General features: G+C 36.0%; 4 protein-coding genes across 5 annotated transcripts; 2 read left to right on the forward strand and 2 right to left on the reverse strand.

Annotated features, from left to right (window-relative positions):
- The first annotated feature begins 1384 nt into the window (after positions 1–1384).
- LOC114516101 (nucleolar protein 14-like) lies at positions 1385–7400 on the forward strand. Its single transcript, XM_028535476.1, has 29 exons — positions 1385–1720; positions 1821–1862; positions 1952–2044; positions 2177–2297; positions 2414–2481; positions 2576–2644; positions 2730–2822; positions 2939–3025; positions 3118–3186; positions 3277–3359; positions 3434–3507; positions 3696–3821; positions 3903–4046; positions 4214–4256; positions 4357–4444; positions 4639–4724; positions 4832–4926; positions 5029–5060; positions 5162–5263; positions 5483–5545; positions 5654–5744; positions 5833–5908; positions 5992–6060; positions 6261–6371; positions 6472–6505; positions 6585–6703; positions 6861–6948; positions 7101–7171; positions 7269–7400. The coding sequence occupies exons 1-29, from the start codon at positions 1538–1540 to the stop codon at positions 7372–7374; spliced, it is 2526 nt and encodes an 841-aa protein (XP_028391277.1). The 5' UTR covers positions 1385–1537; the 3' UTR covers positions 7375–7400.
- A 295-nt stretch (positions 7401–7695) lies between these two features.
- Positions 7696–9559, reverse strand: LOC114516102 (ubiquitin-like domain-containing CTD phosphatase 1). Its single transcript, XM_028535477.1, has 9 exons — positions 9265–9559; positions 9085–9176; positions 8892–8983; positions 8711–8826; positions 8489–8587; positions 8360–8397; positions 8164–8262; positions 7956–8072; positions 7696–7871 (listed from the first exon to the last, which is right to left on the reverse strand). Exons 1-9 carry the CDS (start codon positions 9428–9430, stop codon positions 7716–7718), a joined length of 975 nt encoding a protein of 324 aa, XP_028391278.1. The 5' UTR covers positions 9431–9559; the 3' UTR covers positions 7696–7715.
- A 183-nt stretch (positions 9560–9742) lies between these two features.
- LOC114516256 (tetratricopeptide repeat protein 23-like) lies at positions 9743–11578 on the forward strand. Its single transcript, XM_028535678.1, has 2 exons — positions 9743–10537; positions 10713–11578. The coding sequence occupies exons 1-2, from the start codon at positions 9872–9874 to the stop codon at positions 11472–11474; spliced, it is 1428 nt and encodes a 475-aa protein (XP_028391479.1). The 5' UTR covers positions 9743–9871; the 3' UTR covers positions 11475–11578.
- Positions 11294–13371, reverse strand: LOC114516257 (protein MAK16 homolog). Of its 2 annotated transcripts, XM_028535680.1 has the most exons (10): positions 13252–13371; positions 13029–13075; positions 12794–12903; positions 12536–12714; positions 12400–12437; positions 12277–12331; positions 12117–12191; positions 11933–12019; positions 11580–11814; positions 11294–11396 (listed from the first exon to the last, which is right to left on the reverse strand). In XM_028535680.1, the coding sequence occupies exons 1-9, from the start codon at positions 13264–13266 to the stop codon at positions 11599–11601; spliced, it is 822 nt and encodes a 273-aa protein (XP_028391481.1). In that variant the 5' UTR covers positions 13267–13371; the 3' UTR covers positions 11294–11396; positions 11580–11598. The 2 variants fall into 2 exon arrangements, with proteins under 2 accessions (XP_028391481.1, XP_028391480.1); XM_028535679.1 differs by lacking the exon at positions 11294–11396 and having other exon boundaries at positions 11509–11814.
- Between the last annotated feature and the right edge of the window lie 80 nt (positions 13372–13451).

Genomic DNA, 13451 nt, shown 5'->3' on the forward strand with positions numbered 1-13451 from the left:
TAATGTATACAGCTCTTCTATTTTAGTGCATGATCCGGCGAAGCTTCTCGTTAAAAATGTTCCGCTGTTTGTTACTTACGTGTAAATGCAACGATTGCGAAGCGCTGCATGCTGAGAATGAGCGCGAACAAGACGTTTATTTAAGGCGATAGTTGTGCATGAACTGTTTCTGAATATTTCTATTCTCGAAAGTTTGAAATGAAATTCACATTAGTCTTTTTTTAAGACGAATGCGAATGTATGTATAAATCAAAGCAGTTATATAATTATATAATTGCTCTTTTATAATGAATGATTTGCATTGGCATCAAATATTACACTTCGTTTTTCATAAATGCATGTTCCCAAATTTTCATAAATGCATGTCTTCCAAAATGTTTTGTGGAAAATTTCGCAGTTTCGTAATTCAAGAGTTATTTTCTTCAACATTGGACACTTCGCTGTTTACCTCCTTCGTTTTCAATTTTCGAACTACAGTCAGTTTTGCATGTTCTCCCAACCCCTGGTTTAAACTGGTCGTCTCAAGTAAGGAGTAAATACAAGTGATTTGGGCCCGATCACTTTTATTTCTGGATGCTTGGACGACGTTAGTCCGGCGTAGAAAAAAATGTGACTTGATGTGTCTCTCTCAGAGCACCTAAACTTAGCATGAAGAATTAAGGAGGCAATAGTCGAGTGTCCTTGCTTTCTATTTCGAAGAATACAAATTACTTTCGTGTCATATTCGCCGAAATCTTTTCGAAATGCAGTGTAATTTTTGTTGCCAATGTAACGCATAGCGCAGTTTCGAAAGCTGAAAGTTTATTTTATGCGACTGTTGAATACAAGCGGTGACGTACGCTTTTTAGACCACCAGGATCATGTTGACAAAACTGAAGAAAGACTGCATTATACAAGGGTTGCCAGATAAATTTGCGCTGTTGGGGGCTTGCAAACATGACGACATTTTCAAAATAAAAATACCAAATTCGGACCGCCGGTTAGGAGGGTTTTTCTCCGGGCACTCCGGTTTCCCTCCTTTTCGTTTGGCTTTAAAAACAGTGTCCATGTCTGGAGCCGAACTTTATACTACATGCAGTTATCGAAGAAATGAATGTTTGGCTTCTGGGTTCAAATCCCAGAACACTGTCCTAAATCTTGTACATTTCTGATACAAAAGACTCGACCATGGTCTATGAACTCTACCACATTCTAGCGAATTGTCTCCTCAGCTTCTTGTTCCTTAATGTTTATCAATCTTCATTTAATTTGCTGGTAATTGTTAACCATATGCAGAACAGGGTGGTCAATGGCCATCCAGTGAACTGTGACCATCACTATGACGTCATAACATAACTCATCCCCAACCCCCAGGCTATGACGCGTGATTCAATATGGCGTCCGGCAAATGTGCAATTAAGCTTCTATTGTTATCAAGTTCTAACAGCTAGTTGCTAGTTCTTTTCCTGTAAAACCAAAGTGTTTATCTTTTTATTGAAATGAGGGTGAAATTCTCCCTGTACTAAGATTATATCTGGTATAATCTGCAGCAAGGTTAATGGCGAAACACAAGAGAAAAGCGAAACGTGCCGCACATGCTTTCACTAAAAACGAGGCGAAAGAGGGGAAAGAAAATCCGTTTGAAGTCCGCATCAACAAACGTCGTTACGATATTTTAGGACAAAAAGTGAAACACGACAAAGGCAATCCTGGTATTTCTCGTTCGCGTGGTCTTAAGAAAGTAAGACATTGACAATATGAGCTTCATCACTCATTTCATTTGAATGTTCTGACACTTTGTCTGTGGAGTTATTTAGTATGGAGTATTTTTGCCTTTTTAGCGTGAAAAGACTTTGCTGGTGGAGTACAAACAACGGCATAAGGTTTGATTGTTAACAGCATCATTTATTGTATGCATGTTAAATATTATTAGATAAAAAAATTCCAGTATAAATTATTTTCTAAACTGTAGGCTAATACATTCATTGATAAACGATTTGGAGAATATGATGAACAACTTTCTTTGGAAGAGAAAATGCTGAAACGTTTTGCAACTGAGAAGCAGGTTTTTACATAATTTACTGAGTTATATGGAATAGATATGATAAAATCTTATTCAATTGGGTAAATTGCTGAAACAATATACTTAATACCAGTTCATTCTCATTGTTAACCAAAGTTATCTGCATTTTGGTAGAAACATCATGAAAAGAGTCACTTGTTTAATCTTGAAGATGAAGAATTGACACATTTTGGGCAATCACTTGGTGATATCAAGCATTTTGATGGTCCAGTATTGAGTGATGATGAGAAAGATGGTAAATGAGAAAGAGCTGTTTTTGCATGGTGGTAGAGCCGTTGAACATGGTTAGGATAAGGAACCAATTAATGCAACATCATTGTAACCATTAAATGGATCACCATTTTTTTATAGATAATGATTATAAAGATGAGTATCATTTTGGTGGTTTTCTGAAGAAAAAATCTCAAGATATTGGAAAGGTTGGCAAATTAAAACTAGAGCTTTTAACAATATACAAACTGATTTATTGCTCTTCCTGCATGTTTTGAATCTCCAAATGACACCTTCTTTTAGGATGGTAATGAACCAAGAAGCAAGAAAGAAATAATGGAGGAAGTGGTTGCAAACGCTAAAATTAAAAAGGTTTCTTTTTGATCTTGACTTCTTTTTCTAATACCATGTGTTCTATCTTTAATCTACTCTACATTATCGTGATTCTTGACCATAGCATGAAAGACAACAGGCTAAGGAGGAAATGGATACTGTCCGTCAAAAACTCGATGAAGGTCTTGATGATATCAGAAGTCTGTTGAAGTTCCGAGTAAGTAAAATATTGTAACTTGTAACTATCATCAGCAGTTAACCAAAAGAAGAAAAGACAAGGTAAATAGGTAGGTAAAATGATAGGTAAAATTTTGGCATGTGTTTTTGCTTCAGGCAGATGGAAATGAACAAGAGCGGAAACAGAAAGCGGATGACTATGACATAACCGTACGAGAAATGGCATTTGAAGTGAAAGCGCAAGTTAGTAATATTTTTCCTTTTTAATGTTTTAGCAAGCTACATTACTATATCCTGGAATTTTTCTCCTAAGTTTTGATTCCAAACATTTTTAGGCGAGTGATAAACTGAAAACTGAGGAACAGTTGGCAAAAATGGAAGAGGAAAGATTGAAAAAATTAGAGGTCTGGTATGGTCTGTTATCCAGTGTTTTAACCTGTGAAATTTACTGTAACAAAAATGGAATTTTATTTTCATGTTTTATTTTATTTTAGTCTGATAGAATACGCCGAATGAAAGGTCTTCCTCGTGAAGAAAAAAAACCAACCCATGTATCCGCTGATGATCTTGTTGACTGGTAAGTTTACACTGGATTGTTAGGTTTTCATAGAGAAATGTGATCTTGTTTATCGAATCTTTTTATAATTGCAGTTATACCGTGGATGTGGATAACAGGTCAATGTTGACATATGAAGAAGGAAGAATGGTTCTACCAGATGGTTATGGTGAGTTACAGTATCATCACCTGCCTATTGTTATTTTTGCTTGAGTTGAAGTTGTTATGAGGTAGTTTCGTTCAGAGAAAATCTTATGATGTGATTAGTTTGACTGACTGAGCAGTATCCTGATTTGATTTAGGAAAGGACAATCCAAACTCAAGTAATTTCTGACCTTTCCAACTTTTCTACTTCAGAGGAGAACTTGGAGATGCAAGAGAATGATGAACAAGATGAAGATCCCGACGATAATGATAAAAATGATGATGAAGAGGAAGATAGTTATCATTCAGATGAAGTTGATTCAGATATTGAATCAAGTGGTAATGACATTGATTAACACAATGATGTGAAAACAACCAAAGACTACACCATCTAACTTATAAAATTCCATTTACGTACAGACAGCGAAGATTCAGAAGAAGAGACGAAAGAAGTGAAGTCAGCTCAAACTGATAAAACACACCTCAGGACAATGTCTAACGATGTCACTAAAACTAGAAAAACATCTGAGACAACAGAAGATACCCTACCCTACACCTTCAAAGGTGAGTTTTGCAAGATGTAAGACATACACCACTCAGTCCACCTGTAACATCAGTCTTTTCCTGTTTAACATCATTATGAGAAGGATCTTTACTTTATGTTTCCTTAGCCTAGAAAAATGTCCCTAGAAAAATGTAATTACTTGTTTTTTTACTGTTTTCTTTTTAAGCTCCTGGATCATATGAAGAGTTTTATAAACTAGTGAGGGAAAGGTAATGGATCACGGATTAACCTTGTTTCTCCCGTGAAAACGTCTTCTTTTTGCAAATGTCAAATTTTTAAGTTTTTGATCATGAAATTGTTTTCATTTAGGTCAACTTCAGATGTGGTGAAAATCGTTGAACGCATTCAAAAATGCAATCATCCAAAACTGAATCCTCACAACAAAAAGAAAATGGAGGTGAAGAAAAATTGCGCCTAACAGACATCTCTCATGATGACGTCAAACGCAGAAAGCATAATTGTTACACGAGGTTTGATTGGCTCCGCAGAACTAACGAGCCAATCAAACTTCGTGTAACATCGAGCTCTTCGCGTGTGGCTTTGAAAACTCAAGTGAACTTTGGAGGACTAAAACAAGTTTCCTCTTTTCAGGTGTTTTTCGATATTCTCGTGAAGTATGTTGATGATCTTGTATTTGCGACGACGCCGAAATTAAACGTTGTTGATTCTCTTGTTTGGTAAGCTTAATCTCATTTGATTCTTGTCAAAGCTTTGGTGAATTTATTACCTTCAATTGGAGCATATATTGCTCCTCAAAACTAACCCAAGATTATATTGTTTCCAGTCATCTCTTCGACCTGGCTCAACACTCACCTTTACACACGGCGAAAACGATGCAAAATAAATTAAAAGAAATCCAGAAACGTTTTTGTGAATTAAGTAAGATTGTGTTAAATTCCTAAAGCTGTGTTGTAGTTTCTAGTCTTCTTTTATGAGATGCTGAAAGACCTTGAATATTCAGACTTTTCTCTTTATTTTAAGGTCGAAAACATAAAGTCCCGGACTTGCAAACGGTTAGTCTCTGACACGAATTGTCTCATTTTTCTTACTATATACTTTGCAAGATTTCCGTCGCTGTTTTCCGACTGATAACCGAAGATAACTTTCATTTTAGGTTATATTTTTAAGAATCGTGTCTGTCCTATTTCCAACATCGGATTTTCGACACGGAGTCTGTACGCCAGCGCTGATCTTTATGGCTCAAATATTATCTCAGGTAAAGGTTTTTAAAAAACATCACCCCCAGATCATTTGATAAAAGACATGAGAATACATATCACCGTAAACCTTTTGCCCTGTTTTAAAGCTCTCAAATCATGTGTTTACATGCAGGATATTGTTTTTCAGAGCATGTTTTCTCTCTTTTATAAAGTGCCTAATCAAGTCAGAAATTTTTAGGATAACAAATAAACAAAGTTAAAAATTTTTTTTTTAGATTACAGTTCAGAGTACAAGAGATGCTCTCATCGGGTTATTTGTTTGCAATCTGGTTTACGAGGTGAGATATACTAGCTACATTTCAAAGCGATTTACCACTCAAATGGTAATTCATAGTTTTGGGGAATATTTCACTAAATAAATACGTTGTTGTTGGAATATATTTTAGTTTGTGCACTCGTCCAAACGATACGTTCCAGAAGTGATAAACTACTTCATAGGAATTTTGTATCTTTCATCCGAGAAGACTCAACCAGCAGGTAATTGCTTCTCGGTTTCTTTTCTGATATAAATATGTTGAAGTTCCGAACAGCAATGAAATTATTCTTCCTCTTTACTGTATCTTAGGAAAAATATTTCCACCGTTCAAATCTCGTTCAAAACACAGAGATATACTGAAGATTTCGTCTGATACGACAATAAGGTATAGAATTCAAACGTACGATGAATTATTGTCGCTAATGATTACTTTCCTAACCAAAAGTGGTTTGTGTTTTCTTCGTTTAGTAACGTCTCAAAACCAGTCAGCCTTCATAGCATTTTCTCTTGTGATGTTGAAGAGGATGATATATCCAGGTAAAGTCTGGTGATCTTTGCATGCATGAAGTGCCAACTTATTTTAAACTTGAGATATCGATCGTTCTGGAATATGGATACATGGTCAGTTATATAGGAGTGATTTATACTTAGCAAGCATGACGCCACATCCTTTCCGAAGTTTGTACAATTTCAACTTCTACATTTCTCACAATGTTCTACATCTCTTTATCATCTAGAAACACCGCTCTGCACACATGCCTGGTTTTGTTGAAGAGATTTGTCACGCTCTATTCTGACCTCGTATCCTTCCCAGAAATATTTCAACCGGTCGCTCAACATATGAAAAAGTAAGTTTTGCTCAAATGATATAGAGTTCTATCCTCCTCTATATGTTCTGTACTGCGATTCTTTGCTGTGTAGTAAACAAAATGTAACCCTTATTTGCAGCATTACGATATCGAAATATTCTTTAGCAGTCCAGGTAAGATACATGCTGTCTATGAAATGTATTTTAAGTCGTAATAAAGTACCCTAATTTTGTAATAACCAACGATCCTTAGGAATTACAAAGCGAGATATTGAAAAGCATCACAAGCCACGAGATAAATCGTCAACCACTCGCAATGCAAACTCGCCGTCCAACGCCAATTCAAATGTTTGAACCAAAGTTTGACGAACAGTAAGTTGCATGGGTAACTGTCTGACTGACATCGCCCCAAGGGGTTGACCCTGGAGGGTAAAGGAAGGGTTTAAAAGGATAGGAAGTTTCCTGGGTTCAAAAACATTTGGCGCATGAATCACTGGATTTGATGAAAATATTTTTTTTAATTTTGAAGATATGAAGTAAAGCGCAAACGCTCATCTGGCAACAAAAACATTAATGAACGTCAAAAACTTCGTTACAAACATAAAAAAGAGTTTAAGGTATGGGTTGATGGATTGCCAATGAGTACGATGGATGTAATGTGTACATATACTGTTGATGAAGCTTACTAAATATGAATTAACTTCTCCATAACTGCACTGGATATTTCGCTTATGTTATACGCTATACATACTTAATTCCTTCTACACAGGGAGCTTTGAGGGAAATACGAAAAGACAGTCAATTTTTGGCACGGCAACAATTGAAAGAACAGCTACAAAGGTATTCGTGTTTTTGTGGTTTGTCTTTTGTCTCCCAGTCAACAGGAATGATTCGGAAATGTGAGTTGGTGGTTTTGAATGTCATTCATTATTTCCAGGGACGCGGAACGAGCGCAAAAAACGAAGCAAATCCAAGCGATGTTGTCGAACCAGCAAGCCGAGGCAAACGAATTTAACAGAAAGAAACGAAAAAAGAGGAACTAAGTTTGGTAAATATTATCGCTGCCGTAGCAATGGACGCCGGGAGAATCAGGTGCTGGGACAGAAATTGTACATGAGTTTGTATACAAGCGTCGATAGTTATACACAAAAGAATGATGTACATTTTTGCCGTCGTTCCAATGTCGACGAAGTGTCAGTTGTCACACAATATCTAGAAAGAAAAGGCACCATACTCTGCTCTCTCCAACACTAAACTCTGCGTGGGTGATCTTCAGTCGTACGTGAATGACACTACATGTCCCTGATGCCTTTCCGAACACTTTAAATTTTTATGAACGTTGTTAGTTTGTGGAAATACGAAAAGTTATTTATTTGTCATAACATCAGCTGTGCTTTTCATCGGGTTTATATTTCTCCCATCTGTTGTGATTAAGTTCCTCGAAATTCTTCAAACGTGAGATTTCTTTAAGATATTTGGTGAGTCCTTTGAGTTCCTTGTCTGTTTCTCTGTTCAAGTGAGCCTCTCGGAACGGACGTATCTGATGATTGGGAAAAAAATAAAATAAAAATCTCAATTTGAACAGGTTTTACCAACACGCTATCATGATTGATTTATGAAACACCTTTAGTCCATTGGCAGGATTCATAATGAAATTTCGTCTGAGATCATCGATGATTATACTGTTGTCTTTGCTGTAGTTGTCGGGGTATTTTCCCCATATAACACCCAGTGGTTTTGTCTGAATAATTGAAAAATTAATTGAAAAATAAACGTGAAGATTATAAGGGTAACGTCAGACGGCCATAACCTCAATAATCAATGCTAGTAACCTCGATAACTCCATATTCTGGATGGTCAACCGTTATCATAGCGAGGGAGTCTAGCATGAACATTATTTTGTAGTTGGCATTGTCCAACACGGAGAGTTCCTAAAGTGTGTATTAAAGATCGCGATTATGAATATTTTTTGACAGCTGTACCGTTAGAGAAAGTACTGATATTTATTTCTTCAAAGTATATTATTACCTTCATCTTCGCTTCCACCCATTTCATGTTGGTTGCAGCTAAACGATGACGAAAATATCGAATCAAATTGATTGTCTTCTGTGGGAATTTATGTAAGATTTGAAGACAGAAGGGCTGAAACATACTCACACCAAATAACTATGTCATAATCTTCATAGCATGAAGTTAAGAATTCATGCAAGTATGGACGCATCAGCTCGATTCCTTTCTCAGCAGATGACCGGTGATCTACGATGATATTAGAACACTATGGTAGTCAGACTTACAGATTCTGTACATCACATTACAAAATATTGAGATCTCAAGATCATAGTCTTGATCTTGACTTAAAGCAAAGATGATGATTCCTACCAAATAACGTGTAATCAACATCCAATACCAACAGCTTTTTCCCAGCTCTAGGCTCGTTCAATACTTTGATCTGATATTCCTTAACTCTCCTTGCAATTTTAGCCAAATATTCATCTCTGTAAGAGAAAACTGACTTATTCAGGGAATGGTAACATTATGGAGAATCCTTCTGTTTTGTAACCTGTTTTCTACAAGAATTTCCTCTTCTTCAATATCAAAATCATTGATAACATCACCACCATCTGTCTCAGTTGAGGAATGAAGGACACTAGCCTTGGAGAAGGTACAAGAATTTGAACAATAAAGTGCCATGTATCAATAACACAAGGTAAGCAGTAAATAACTGATAAATAAGTAAATATTCTTGTTCTTACTAAATTCTCTTCTCTTGTGCCCATCATCATAACTTTTGCATTTGGTTTAAGAGACAACATAGAAACTTTGACATCATCACCTGGGACTTTACCTTTTCATGCAGACATGGTAAGATTGCAAATATTAGCAGGCAAGTGCAGAATAGCATTTTATTCTGCTAATTTTATCACTTTTATTACCTTTATATTTTAAACCTAACAGCTTCTGTCTTTCAGGCAGAACACCTGTTTGTTTATGTATTTGTTGTTTCAATTGAAGCACACTCCAAGATGGCTTAATGTCGTCAATGACATACTCTGTGCCACTCCATTTAATGGTTAGACTCAAATGTTCAGACTCTGTCATGTTTTAATTCGGTCAGTTGTACTGAAGAAATTTTAACTCATCCAGGCCAGTATCACCACGACACTTAATATATAGTCAAAGAATATTAGCCTGGGAATATTCAAAATATATTATTGTACCAGAATAAACTTGCCTTGTCATACTTTGTCAAACTAATTTGCATCATTCAAAATGCGCTCTCTGAGACAAAATATTTTCATTTTTATGCAAATGTTTTGCAGTTTTTTGACATGTAAAAACTGTTCACTGATTTAAAAGCCCGTTTGAACTATTTCTTGTATAAATAAATTCATTTTTGATGTTTGTTTTTAAAGCATTAAAAGGAAAACGATCGATATAGTCGGTGTGGTGTATGGGTTTTACCTGGAATTGTAAACAATGTTGTTGCTTGGCGAAATATACAAAGAGTTGTGAAAGAAAAACGTTAATAATTCCATAAAAATGAGTGAAACCAGCGAAATATCAAACAGTGAAGATGAAAGACCACATTCCTTAGATAAAACAATAAAAATCCCGACTGTGGAAACCTCAGAAGATGAAGAAAATATAGCATCTTTTAGGCAAAAGATTTCCTCTTCTGAAGCTAGTGATGAAGAAGTAATTCACGATTTTTTAGGCAGCTCCAGCTCTGCTGGTCGTCCTTTGCATCTGTTGAAACGAGCAAGAAGACAAGCTCGTGAATTTGATAAAAAAGGAGAGCACGAACTAGCCGTGAAAGAGCGAGTGAGAAGTCTTGCTTATTGCAGACTTGTTCATGGGAATGGTCATTGGCAATTGGCGAAAGCATATGGTAAGCTTGGAGAAGCTTACTTGAAACGGAAGGGGTTTGCTCAGCAAGCTTTACTTCATGGAACGAGAGGCAGAGATGAGCTACTTCAAGGTGAAGCAGAGGAATATCGTAGCACAAGGTTGTCTCATAGCAATGAGGTCTTGGCTGTCATGGAACTTGTCTACTACGTTATGGGCAGAGCGAATTTTCTCATGAAGGAATTCAAGAAAGCTGAACAAGCTTTTAAAAAGGCTGAAATATCAGCAAAGGAGAAATTGAAGTTTGAAGATGGCAAAATGTCATCAATGTATGTGAAGATTATGGATTGTTTGGGCCAGGTAATGATCATGACTTTGAGTAATAATTTTGTAACATGATCATCAATAGTGTCATCAATATGATCATTGTCATTATCAATATAATCACCATCATGTTCATCTGTATATCATCTTAATATAATCAACCTTATTAATTTGTTGTCAATCAATATCTTCACAAGTTTCAATGTTTCAGGTTTCAGTGAAACTGAAAAAGTTTGAGGCTGCATTTGAGTATTATGAAAAAGCTCTGAAACAAGGAGGAAAGATTTATGGTAAAAGTGGGAAAGAAATGATTCCCCTTTATCAAGGTTCTGCAAGAGCTTACAAGCAAGGCGAGAACTCCAGAAAAGCTATCGAGATGATTGAAAAGTGTCTCCAAATCGCAGAGAAGAATTTTGATGCAGATACCATTGAACTGGCAGATGTGATGTACTGTACAACTATTGATATGCAGGGTATTGAGGGATATGATAGTATACACAGCCAGAATCGCTTAGAGCAATGTTTGAAGATATACCAGGATACATATGGTTCAGACAATAAGAAAACAATCCAGGCTCAGGAGGCACTAAGTTCTGTATACATTCGTGTGGGTGAACACGACAAAGCTGCTGGTATTATCCGTGACGTCATCACCAGTAAAATGATGGTGTATGGTGATCCCAGTCTTAGCTTGGCTGAATCATACCAATTGCTTGGTACCATCAGATTGAGCCAAGGGAAGACAGACAAGGCTTTGAAACATTTTGGTAAATGTCAATCAATGCTTTCTCTAGTCCTTGGAAAGAACCACAAGAAGACCATCCAAGTTACTGAGACACTCAATATGATCAAGAAAACACCAGGAGCTGTGAAATTTCAATCTCCAGCTGAGAAACTAAAGGAAAGGCCAAGATTTAATGGAACTGTTGGTCGGTCTAGTCTCCTAGGATCAAGCACAACGTCAAACTATTGAGTTTGTGTTTAAGACATCTCTATTATTACTATAGATATCCTATTTATTATAAGGAATGTACAGATAGTCTTATGTGTGGAATAAAACGTGGACTTATTTCAGTACCAATTTGTCTATAAAGCCATCATGTTGTTTTTAATCTCTTCCTTGGTTCCTCCTCTATCTCGTACTCAATTTCAACTTTCGCTTTCTTGCCAAATGTTCTGGATTTTAGTGTCTCAACATCTTTCTCTTCTTCATCACTTTCCTCTTCTCCAAAGTCTTCAATATCACTCAAATCACTCTCTTCAAAATCTTCATCTGCCACATATTCAACCTCTTGTTCCTCAGTTTCTTCCTCCTATGAATAAAAAACTCTCATGTCAGACAGTATCTTTCAAACCACAAGCACAATCTTGTTTTAGAAGTAAAGTAATCTTTCTTTGTAGGAACTTCAAGACAGATGTGCTATTCACTACCTCGTCTTCATCGTCCACTTCCTCCAACTCCTGATCATCCATAACTTTTTCAAATGCTGTACTTGGGAAGTTATAGATATCACCGTACTAGACAAAGCAAGATATGCAGGATTTGAATTGGAAAAATTTAATGAATTAAGGTTCAGAAGTATAAGGAGAAACAAGCAACTTTCAAGAATAGTACCGTTCCTTTCTTTAGTCGTTCCAAAAGCTCTTTCTCAATAGATTTATCCAACTGTGCTGCTACCAATGCTTTGGACTAAAAAAGAAACAAATACACATATAGTTGGATGGAAATTTGAAGGCGTGTTTTGAGAAGAAAATCTTTAAGATTACAAATGTACCTCTCTTTTTTTCTCTCGTCTTTCAACCTTCTTATTTATTGTGACTAGTTTAGGTCTGAAAAATAATTAAATTAATAAAATATCTGTTTTATTTCTCCAGTTTTGATAGGAAAGATCACTTACTTTGTTTTCAATTGAAGTTTTCTCATCCTGATCAAATACTACAGGAAAGCAAATTCATGACAGTAATTTGTTGGGGATTCTTTATCTTTTTTTCCATTTAATATCTGGGTTTAAACTAGTCAATTTCAATTTTTACCTGTGTAATTTTAGTGAACCTTTGTTTGCACTTGTGTATCATAAAATTTGGCCAGTATACAAGGTTTGTATCGATCTGTTCAAGTGCTTTTTCATAGTTCTTATTTAGTTTGATTTTCTCCCACATTTTAGCTGGTGAATGTGCTCTTTCAATCGTCTTCATGAAGAGATAACAGACCCCTGACGTGTGTAAAAATGTGTCTTAGACTTGGTTGTAACATTGGTGATGATATACTATTGAATAGTGAAAGATATATACCATTTTCTTCACGGATAGTTGCGTATCTGCTGTTTGCTAGTGGGCATGATTGTCTGTTACACAATCCTGTGACATTGTATTCATTTCTACAGAAATTATTTGTGTCTGTCCTAAAGAACAATTGAAGAGATCACAGTCTAGTGTGAAATTGTTAATTCATATCAGGACTACACAATAAACAATACTGGGTGATATTCAGGTATGAAAGATAAGGTCACATTATCATGGTACTAACTTGACTTTAAATGAACAAAACCCATGGTTGATGACTGACCATATTACCTATACAGATAAGATTTGTGTACGTATATTTCAGCTTTGTTTTGGTCGTTTAGGGGTGCGTAATTTGCAATAGTTTCGAACAGTAACAGGATTTAAATAGTTCAGGCCAAACATTTTCAGTTCGCTGGATAAAAAAGATTCGCACTTGATAAGTGTAAAATTTATACTTTACATACCTCGTCGTGCTGCATTATAATCTTACGAGAAAGGGGAATAGATGTGAAAAAAATGAACGAAATATAAGAATTTTTGAAAAAGGTTCATTTGCGATGGGAAAAACCACTGACCGACAACGAACGGACATTGTGTTGTACCCAGATTCTTTACCTTTCTCGCGGCAACAGTACTCTGGTAGAATCCTATATTTCCAGGTGTA

The sequence above is a fragment of the Dendronephthya gigantea genome, unplaced genomic scaffold (genome assembly GCF_004324835.1).
Source record: "Dendronephthya gigantea isolate DGI-Jeju-01 unplaced genomic scaffold, DenGig_1.0 000005F, whole genome shotgun sequence".
In the NCBI taxonomy this organism is placed as follows: Eukaryota; Metazoa; Cnidaria; class Anthozoa; order Malacalcyonacea; family Nephtheidae; genus Dendronephthya; species Dendronephthya gigantea.

Bases quoted from the DNA above. Each gene is read 5' to 3' on its own strand.
- LOC114516256 (XM_028535678.1), top strand. From the start codon at position 9,872: ATGAGTGAAACCAGCGAAATATCAAACAGTGAAGATGAAAGACCACAT. The intron at 10,538-10,712 runs GTAATGATCATG...TCAATGTTTCAG, and splicing joins TTATGGATTGTTTGGGCCAG to GTTTCAGTGAAACTGAAAAA.
- LOC114516257 (XM_028535680.1), bottom strand. The intron at 12,715-12,793 runs GTATATATCTTT...TACACACGTCAG, and splicing joins AACTATCCGTGAAGAAAATG to GGGTCTGTTATCTCTTCATG. The intron at 12,438-12,535 runs GTAAAAATTGAA...GCTTTCCTGTAG, and splicing joins GGTTCACTAAAATTACACAG to TATTTGATCAGGATGAGAAA.
- LOC114516102 (XM_028535477.1), bottom strand. From the start codon at position 9,430: ATGACAGAGTCTGAACATTTGAGTCTAACCATTAAATGGAGTGGCACA. The intron at 8,984-9,084 runs GTAAGAACAAGA...ACCTTCTCCAAG, and splicing joins GCACAAGAGAAGAGAATTTA to GCTAGTGTCCTTCATTCCTC. The intron at 8,827-8,891 runs GTTACAAAACAG...TTTCTCTTACAG, and splicing joins GAAATTCTTGTAGAAAACAG to AGATGAATATTTGGCTAAAA.
- LOC114516101 (XM_028535476.1), top strand. From the start codon at position 1,538: ATGGCGAAACACAAGAGAAAAGCGAAACGTGCCGCACATGCTTTCACT. The intron at 1,863-1,951 runs GTTTGATTGTTA...TCTAAACTGTAG, and splicing joins AGTACAAACAACGGCATAAG to GCTAATACATTCATTGATAA. The intron at 2,045-2,176 runs GTTTTTACATAA...GCATTTTGGTAG, and splicing joins GTTTTGCAACTGAGAAGCAG to AAACATCATGAAAAGAGTCA.